The sequence below is a fragment of the Perna viridis genome, chromosome 4, assembly GCF_037379345.1.
Source record: "Perna viridis isolate PV_CMFRI_1.1 ecotype Kerala chromosome 4, ASM3737934v1, whole genome shotgun sequence".
In the NCBI taxonomy this organism is placed as follows: domain Eukaryota; kingdom Metazoa; phylum Mollusca; class Bivalvia; order Mytilida; family Mytilidae; genus Perna; species Perna viridis.
In genome coordinates, this window is record NC_142448.1 from 35,862,351 (window position 1) to 35,872,459 (window position 10,109).

Below are 10,109 nucleotides of genomic sequence, written 5' to 3' on the forward strand. Positions count from 1 at the left end.
ATAAATCTAATAGATTAGCTAATACCCTAAACGCATCAATTTAGTGCAAACACGGCCTAAAATTCAGAAGCAGATTTAGTCTGAAAATGTCCTCTGAAATACCAAAGACGATGAAGGCATTAGTAAAAACGAAAGAAGGAAGTTCGTTTGAGTACAAGGAAGTACCCGTGCCAGAGCCAAAAGGTGACGAGGTGTTAATCAAAGTGGATGCAATTTCGATTTGTGGATCTGATATTAGTTTGTATACGTGGAATGAAGTCGCACGTGTCATTGCTACGGTGCCATTTATTCCTGGCCACGAATGTGCAGGTACCGTTGTAAGATGTGGACCAGATGCTTCGATACCCGCTGGTACTAAAGTTGGTGTGGAGAATCATTATTTTTGTGGAATGTGCTACCAATGCACTCACGGCTGTAGAGAGATTTGTAAAAATATGGGACAGTTTGGACATGGCAAAAAGACGGAGCATGGCGCCTGTTCTGAGTACACGTTGGTCTCAGCTAAATATCTATATCAGCTGAAAAGAAATGTCAGTAAGTCAAAATTTGTTTTGCTTAAAAACGCCTACTTGATGAACTACATATTGACCTATTCAGTATAAACATTGATCTGTTGAGCTAGGGTTGTCGTTCTTTTTAACTTTTACCTTGTCAATAATCCGCCCAAACGATAACTGTTTTCACAACTTTTCAAAACCAAAGTCGTCCAAACATTAATTGATATCGAAGGAAAACCTATCAGGAAAAAGCCTGGTACTAACAAAATATTAACATACCATCTTCTTTTGAAAATGTCATGTAAGCTTAATATACGTATATCAATGTACATGTACATGTATATGTCAATCTTTAAACTTTAGAAATAATTTTCACCCCAAATAGTCCTAGCACACCCTAGTCACTAACACCTCTAAAATATTGTAGAATAATATTTCAACTGTTAGTTAACTAAGTTGGGGAGTTAAGTCATTTTTGTCAGATTTTCGGACTCCTCTGGTTTTATCCATTCCATAGCATTAATAAATATTGTTTTCCCAGTGACACCAACTTTTCTTTTCATAATTTCATTAAACACATCTAAAAATGTTATTTGAGAAGATTTTATGAAATTCGTGTTACTTCTTCGGGGGTTTTGATAGATAAATTTTACTAAGACAAAACCTATGGAAAATCCAAAGAAATCCTTTTCCTGGCAAAATTTCAAATGCTTATATCTCAAAAAACGAAAACACTTACCCATCATCTTTTTTCCATTCAAATTGTTCTAGCACGAAAGATCTTAAAAGATTTCACAAGCCTCTGAAATCCTTTTTATTTTTTTATTTTTTTGACAGAGCAGCGAACATCCTTATTATAGGTTATATATTTTTTTAAAGTTTATGAAAACTGTTTTTTTTTTTTTTTTTGTTTTTATTTTGTTTTGGTTTCTTTCTAAACCCATATAGACACATGCACCAATAATTTCGGCTGGTACACTAAAATGACTGTGTAAGGAGAAAGATGCACCTGACAAAAATAAAGCCCACTAGACGATTTAATTAGTGTCTATATCAACTGAAATGTACCTATATTCAGACTAAATAACCTTATAAAGACACCCTGTTGTGTGGTACGTTCGTGCACTGGGCTCTGTAACTATAACACTACATAAATGAAAATACATAGTTTATTTGACCAAGTACAAAGTCAGTCTTTGATGTAAAACAATTATGTATTTCGCTTATAAATGCGTAACGCTTGACAACTTTACAAAGAACTGTAAATGAACTCACTTAAATACTAAATGCTGACTGAATTGACCAATCAAAGTGACGATTGTTACTCATCGAACACATTAAGAATATGTAAAATACAGAGACTCGTCACTTAAACGTATAACTCCGAGCTCAGCTCACTACTGTTTAATATATCCATAACAAAATCATGTGATAATCACGTGATAATAGCAAAACCACGTGTACATGTAAACAGATTAAAGTCATTTCCATTACACTAGTAAGACCTGCAATCCTGGGGACAATATTTAGATTATGATAAGTCACATGTATATTTTAAAGTGTACAAACTATCCCTAGTCAATTCTATAAATAGAGGAAGTCAGCTTCTTCTCAAGTATACAGGTGACCAATTTTCAACTTTTACATTCGGATGTTTTTAACAATTTTAATTGTGTCTACATTTTCATGTATTTTAAAGGATGTCTTTTGTCACGTTCAAGCATTTCATGCACCTGTTCATGTTCCATTTTCGTTAAGAGGTAAAACTATACTTAAAAGTTATGGTAAACTAAGCAGCAAAATTAAAAATCACGAATTTCATCATGAATTATTTGTATACGGCCGGGCAGGACCGTACCTTTGGCTAGCGAGTTAGTGAAAGGGGGAGGGGGGTTAACGTCCTTGACTACCCTGTCGGGTCTTGCGCGGACTAGCAAAGATGATTTGTATATTACATACTTCAGTAATTGGAGTATTGGATTGTAAGTATAAAATCATGTGTTCTGATTAATGTCTTTTGATATGGGGGTATTATGGGCCACCCCCCTGGCTCTAATGTGCAACAGTGTCTGAAATAAGACAAAAAGTGCTTGCCCTCGTGTCAAGAAAAATTAAAATTACTATCAAGCTTTTATTTGAAACAGAATGAGATCTGTCCAAGTTACTTTGATATTTAAATGAGATTGGTATAAAATGCTGAATATAAACATTCCAATGATCTGTAAGAGTTGTGTCCCTTACCTTAGGTCTACCTCCTTAATTGCCATAATTATTTGAATGAAACTTAGAACAATGAATCTTTCAGCTGCGGACCAGATAGCTTTGTTGGAGCCTTTGGGTGTAGCTCACAATGCAGTAGAAAGATTAGATGTAGTTGGGGAGGATGCGCTTATAATAGGCTGTGGCCCAGTTGGGTTACTTGTTGGAATGGTCGCAAAAGCTTTAGGGGCGAAAAGGTGAGCTTGGTATGGAGTATGCAGTTAACATGGTACCTGTTAAATGAGAAATTTGACGAAAAATCTGTACCTATTTATCCGTTTTATTGATAAGTGTATTTCCATTCTCTTCTCCATATGAGAATAATTTTGTGTTGCCAGAGAGTTAATTCTTAGAATACTTGAAGTTGTTAGAGAAAAGCGTTGTGTTTTGTTAGTAATTCATAAATGTTTAGATGTAAAGTGATGCATTGTGAGACGCTTTGTTTTTATCATGTCTGTCCGTCTCAAAGATTTTAATCAGACTGAAATAAAATGAAGTTACACGGTTTATCATTACATTGTGTGGGAATTCAGGATATGACATTAAACTGGATTTTTTCGTTTAAATATTATGTGTGAGGTTCCTATAGTGGAAGAAAATATAAAAAACGACTTACACGTTGAACATATAATTTTTATTTGAAAAAAAATCACATTCCCTCATATTTTCTAGAGTAATTGGTGCTGATTTAGATCCGAACAGACTTAATCTTGCCAAGAAAGTTGGGTTTGATGAAACTGTAAATACAAAAGAAAAGCCATTAAAAGATGTAAGTTCTGTCGCGCAGTCTGTCGCGAATTCTGTCGCGAATTGAGTAACTTGTCTTGGTAAGAATCGGGCAATATATGTATTAAATGGATCATTTTTTAATATGTAAATTAGCTGAAAGTATTGTTTTGAAAGAATAAACAGTTGTGTGTCATATGAAGCATTCGATACTCAAAAGCATTCTTTATATCAATGATACATACAGGTATATGTGATCTTTAAGGACCCATGAAGCCGTTCAAATTCTTTGAATTCGCTATTTCAGCCTGTCGCTTGCCATTACTTCAGCCCACTGCCACGAGTCCCAATCATTTTCATTATTTTCCTTTTTTGTACCGTTCTCATGTGTTTTTGCGTCATCCATACAGAGTTTCTTCTCCCTTCAAGTATCAACGTCAGTGCTATCTTGATGTTACTATTTATGCCTCTGTGCAGAATGTACCAGATCATTTACAACATCCTCCACCTCCTCACTTGTATAATCAGCTAAAATTGGGAAAAATCATTATACAACAACAATGGGTACAACAGAAACGGGCAAGGGGCACAGAGATTACTGTACAAATGTTGGATGCGACTTTTATTCACAAAACAACAAAATTACAAAGCAAATGTCATGTCCGTATTTATAAACAACATTATTCTTATAGAACTTATTTTAACAAAATATGGACAACGAATTTATAGGAATAACCTTTTTCTTGTATTGTTTACATTTTGAAAACAAATACAAATACACTTTTGACGTCACATAAAATGTTGAAAATATAACAACAGTAATGGTGGAGCAGGAATGAATCGAGAAATTTATAACGGGGGGGGGGGTCCAATAAAAAATAAAAAGGGGGATTTCAAAGCTATAATTTGCTTAATATCGACAAAATACCGAAGCGTCAACAGAAGCATCAAAATCCAAGCACGTGACCTTAATGTGAAAATATAATTAGAAACAGTAACGTACAGAAATAAACAGAATTACATAGAAAAAACTGAAGATAAGGAGACATCACTAAAAATCACTATAGTAACATGAACTCCCATAAAAGACCGGGAATAAGATCAGGTGCTTGAGAAGGGTACCTACATTTAATGCATAATGTTAACAAAATTTTGTAACAAAAATGGAAAGAAATTTTCTTTCAAAAACTAATGTAAATAAATGACCTTTTGTAGTATGTTATGGAGTTTACTGGAGGTGACGGTTTCGGACGCGTCTGTGAATGTTCCGGTGCTCCTGTGATGGTCAATGCTAGTTTCTCCTTCCTACGAAAGGGTGGGACTATGGTAATGGTAGGGCTACCCAAACAACCGTTACATGTAGAGAACGTTTTGCAGGACGTCGGTAGGTAATGCTGAGGTCATTTTCAAATACGATATTGATGGCCCACATGAGCTCGTATAAACATACAGTCGGAATTAATCAATAAAGCCGGGTGTATGATGTTGACAACTCGTAAGCGACCTGGATGTGAAACTGAAAAATGTTAAGTTTTTTTTCCTGGAAATCTTTTTATCAAATCGTACAACAAAACCTTTCACAATCAAATTAAATTTGGTTTATGGCCCTTGCACTTATCTGGAATCCTGTGTCCTCTCCTGCAAAAGTTGTAATGAACGTGGGCCAATGCTATATTGTTTCTTTCATATACAGGATCTCATTTTCTGGTCTGTTTGACAGGAAAATTCCCGGTACGAATGTAACAAGTTTGGTTTGGTTGGTTAGAACAATGTCTCCTTCAGAACGATATCAAGCAGATTTTATCAGGTCGATGTGTTCAACAATACAGGTCCGTACACTGGGAAGGGGACCACACTCCTTTGAAAACCAACAAGCACTACTATACCCTTCGTTTTGATTCTACTGTGACTATTAAAGTCGACATTTTGTATTAACTGAAGTTTGCACCACTATTTGAAATATCCTGTGTACGGGCCTGCAATACAAGACAGGATTGCCGAATTTTGAGGATTTCTTTTACAGTTCATGTACACGAAGGCATTGGATGCACTACATGTAAAATTTGACACTGCCCCAATATACTTACATGTATTTCTAATATGTATTCACTGTGGGAAAGAAAATTATCTCTTTGGCTGTACTCAGCAAAAACTGCAATGATAAAAAGGTGATAATTTGAAATTTCGTTTGCTATTTTATTTAATATTCTCCTTTACAAAATATTCTAATTATAAGCGAATTAATTAACACAAAACTACTTCGCGGAGGTCTCACACAAATGTCAAAAGGGAAAAACTGAAATAAGTAGCATAAGCGACAAAAAAAAAAGAACTTTATTTACGCAATACAGAAAAAAAGTTTAGACAATACATATACCATGAAACGTGCTTAAACCGAAACTCTTGTGAAGTTTAGTGAAACCATGTGTACTGTTACACGGGTACAAAACGCATTGACACTGATTTAAAGGGATATAAAGGGATGTTTGGTTTTCACAGTGAGAGTTAATCCAGGGGATAGTTTTACCGGATTTACGGTATTGAGCCAATCATATGGACAATTGAATATTCATTTCTAATAATAACCATTTTTTATGCTTCAATTTTAGTATTTAAGGCGCTTACTCTTAGAACTGTACATGGGAGACGTATTTTCCACACCTGGGAAAATACAGAGGCCCTGGTAGCCGACGGCAAAGTGGACGTAAATGCATTGATTTCACACAGATTCCCGATGTCCAAGTTCGAGGAAGCATTCAAAGTTCTGTTTGAGGGAAAAGGGTGTAAAATTGTTCTTTATCCATTTGAATAAACTTGAGGCCATTGTTTTCTAACGGTTTTTAACCAGAACACGTGAAAGGTAAAAAAAGGTTGTATTTGTACAAAACTGTTCCAAATAAATTTTAAACAGAGAGTATGTTTTGTTATTTACATCGTATCAGGTACCGGTTTCACAAATAGAATTACAAATTGAGTCTTTCCTACAAAAAATATACTCAACTTTCAACATAGTATGTGATTCCAGGGGACCGGAGCCACAAGTTTTGGTGTGTATACTGCGATTTGTTTCATCTAATGTCCTTTTGGTGTTGGCAGCATTAAATTGTCGTAGGACTTCTCTTTCTTTGAATCTTTGGCATTCGTCAGCTCAACTTTTGTTTTCAACACCTATTACGTACTATTTACAAATAAAGACTGAGTTTTCAAGACTTTTACTCGATCTTACTAGATTTTAGATTAGACATATTTGTTGTCCAGAAAACAAAAGGATTGGACTAAAGTTGAAAACAACTTATCAGTGTCCTCTCCATATAGAACAAAATAATATAGTTAATATGCTTCAGCAACATATTCACGAAAAAATATAAACAAACAAACAAATGACAAAGAACAGAGAGGACGACGGTGAAAGTAAAAAAAACAAATACTATCTTTAAAAAAGATAGCTGACGCAGCAAGATTTTCTTAACTCTTTTCACTTATGATATTCTTCATTTCAATTAAGAAAATAACACATACATGTAGCACGCAATTTCAATTTTCGATAGTTTCTTCGAACGCCACTGTTATTAGTATTTGGCCACGCGGGGAACAGAATTGTGATCAGGTGACTTGCGTATTCATAGAAGAGCGTCTTCTTTAAGGTCAAATGGTAAAAAGCGAAACTAAACCGACAGCGAGAAAGGATTTACATGTGATCAATTACCAAACCTTTGGTTATTCTTGATGTAGCTCTGCAGTCAAGAAAAATTCTACTATTATATATGATATAGAAGTATTAAACGAGAAAGGTATGAGGTGCAGAATTCGTCAAAATATCATTATTTAAGGAAGTACATAATTATTTATGGATCCGCTATTCAATTCAGGACCTCCACTATTTCATTTTTGGAGCTCCTTAAATATTTCTGGACCTCCACAATTCGATCTCAGGAGCCCCGTGCAGGTCCGGGTGTCGAAAGAATAGGCCTGCAGCAGCGCTAAGCTTGTCGTAAAAGGCGACTAAATAGTGCTCAGAAACCTAGCTGGGGGCTAGGGCGCTCTGCCCACAGAGCAACTGGGATGTGTGCCCCAAGTGGTTGAATGGGGTACCCCTGGCGTGTTACATGCTAGGGTTGTCAGGCTATAATACGGAAAACCTGACCGCAAACCATAGTGGTATACCGTGTTGGGAAAGATGCCACGTTCCTCGCACGTTAAAGAACCCTACTGTGGTATTCTCCCGGAGTAGGAACCATAGGGCTCCGCCACAGAAGGCTAAATTGCCCGACCCTACCCACCTCTCCCTATTTCCAGTGGCAATCAAAATATGTCGACCCCATTGTCCTTGTGTCCCATCCCTTTTTCATTTCATCATCATTTTATGTTCATTTTATCATCAATTTCATGTTCATCGTCTGAATATAGCTGAAATATTGCTGCTCGGACGTTAAACCCCAACAAACAAACAAACAAAATCGATCTCAGGACCTACATAAATAATTGTATTTGGGAAACTCCAGAAATAGAACAATTATTTATGGAGGTCCTGAAATCGAATTGTGAAGCTCCTCAAATATATATGGAGGGCTATAAATAGAATTTAAGGACCTCCTTAAATAATTTTAGTTTTAGCTAATTCCGCGCCTCATAGAAACGGGCTTGAAGATCAACATTGGAAATTTCAAAGGTGTTACTGTTTTCGGTTGCTCTCAACTTTCCCACAGCTGCAAAATACAATAATGCATTCAAGAAATCTAGAAGTACAACATTATATTATCATACCAGCATGCTCTTATGACTGCGTTCTCAGTGTTATTTAGATGTAAGCTTTTATGCATACAACTGATTTAGCGATAATCTTTACAAAACTACATGTAAGTGTAGTAATGAAACTTTTTATATTATGTAACCAATGTTCAATCTTTTCATACATAAACTGAAATCCAATCTATTTCATTCTAGCCTTGTAATCGCGAATATAACCTGAAAAAAAAAGCAATATGTTCTTTTATTTTCCGTTAGGTTAATATAGCAAATATGTAATTGAGAAATTACGATGATATTATTTAACAATAACATGATCATGCATATGATAAATTGATTGTTTGAAACTCTCCAACCACAAGTTTGAATTTGCCAAGTAACAACGAAAAATTAAAGGCATTAAGTGCACTGGTGTATTTATATCGATCGAGTGCACGACACGCCACTTCAAGTGTTGCGTAGTTTAAGGGTTTTGCACAATGACCATGTAGTATATATCTTAAAGTGCTTTATATACGGTGGTTCATTACTTAGAGTGTTTTGTACGACTGTACATCACTTCTCCGTACGGCGGTACATTACTTAAGTGGCACTGCTGCGTACGGTGGTACATTACTTTAAGTGATACTGCTCCGTACGGTGATACATTACCTTAATTGACCCTGCTCCGCACGGTGGTACATTACTTAAAGGATTCCATATGGTGGTACATTACTTAAAGTGGCACTGCTCCATACGGTGGTACATTACCTTAAGTGACACTTCTCCGTACGGTTGTACATTACTTAAAGAATTCCATATGGTTACTTAAAGTAGCACTGCTCAGTAAGGTGGTACATTACTTAAAGTAGCACTAAACCGTACGTAGGTATATTACTTAAAGTGTTCCATATCGTGGTACATTACTTAAAATGGCACTACTCCGTACGGCGGTACATTAAAATTACTTAAAGGGTTCCATACGGTATTACATTTCTTGAAGTGGCACTGCTCCATACGGGGGGGGGGGTGAATTACTTAAATTGCTCCGCACGGTGGTACATTACTAAAAGTGCTCCGTGCGGTGCTACATTATTTGATTAAAGGGTTCCGTACGGTGGTACAGCTTCGTACGGTTATACGAATTTACGAATATAGTGGTACATTACGAAGAGGATTCCATACGTTGATGCATTACTTAAAAGGCTACCTACGGTGATACATTACTTAGAGGATTCCTTACGGTGATGGTCGACGAGGGTACATTATTTAGATGGTTCTGTACGGTGATGCATTACTAAAGGGGTTCCTACGGTGGTAAATTACTTGAATACCTCCATACGGCTGTACCTTTAAGAAATCCATCTTGATACACTCCTGAAGGGAGCGTAAATGGCTGTATTATCAACTAGGTCCTGCATACTTATGGGCAGAAAAGGCATCAATATTTGTGTGTGTAAAATCGGAAGCTTAAAAACAGTCTAATGGTAGCTTCATTTTCGTATACTTGTAAATGCGATTGAGGACCACACCAGTCTAGAAACATAAACTAGCTTCGATGTTTAAGTACAAATCGAATCTGAGCTTTTTCTAAGATAGGGATGGTCAAAACATGGTACCAGAATGTTTACGAAAATTAGCCAGCACTCCACAATTTAGTTTAGTTTCGCACTTTTGGCTAGGATGAAAATTGACATTAATGGAAACCGGTGGTTGCTATAGTGATTAAAAATGAATCTATTATTGATAAAACATTTTCTGAAAAAGGGGACTTTTAAAAGTATTTTGCAATGTTTCATATATTTTCAATGTTGAAGGGGCTTTTTTCAATGACAATTTGACTTCATTGTGAAAGTGAAAGTAAGTCAATTTTTTTCATGCTAAATTTAATAAGTGGATTAC

General features: G+C 35.8%; 1 protein-coding gene across 1 annotated transcript; it reads left to right on the forward strand.

The window, feature by feature from the left end:
• Positions 1-6,394, forward strand: LOC148619907 (uncharacterized). The gene is made up of 5 exons (XM_088580312.1): positions 1-534; positions 2,803-2,953; positions 3,429-3,525; positions 4,698-4,866; positions 6,092-6,394. Exons 1-5 carry the CDS (start codon positions 87-89, stop codon positions 6,292-6,294), a joined length of 1,068 nt encoding a protein of 355 aa, XP_088436438.1. The 5' UTR covers positions 1-86; the 3' UTR covers positions 6,295-6,394.
• Positions 6,395-10,109: the final 3,715 nt, after the last annotated feature.

Bases quoted from the DNA above. Each gene is read 5' to 3' on its own strand.
- LOC148619907 (XM_088580312.1), top strand. From the start codon at position 87: ATGTCCTCTGAAATACCAAAGACGATGAAGGCATTAGTAAAAACGAAA. The intron at 535-2,802 runs GTAAGTCAAAAT...TGAATCTTTCAG, and splicing joins TCAGCTGAAAAGAAATGTCA to CTGCGGACCAGATAGCTTTG. The intron at 3,526-4,697 runs GTAAGTTCTGTC...GACCTTTTGTAG, and splicing joins AAGAAAAGCCATTAAAAGAT to TATGTTATGGAGTTTACTGG.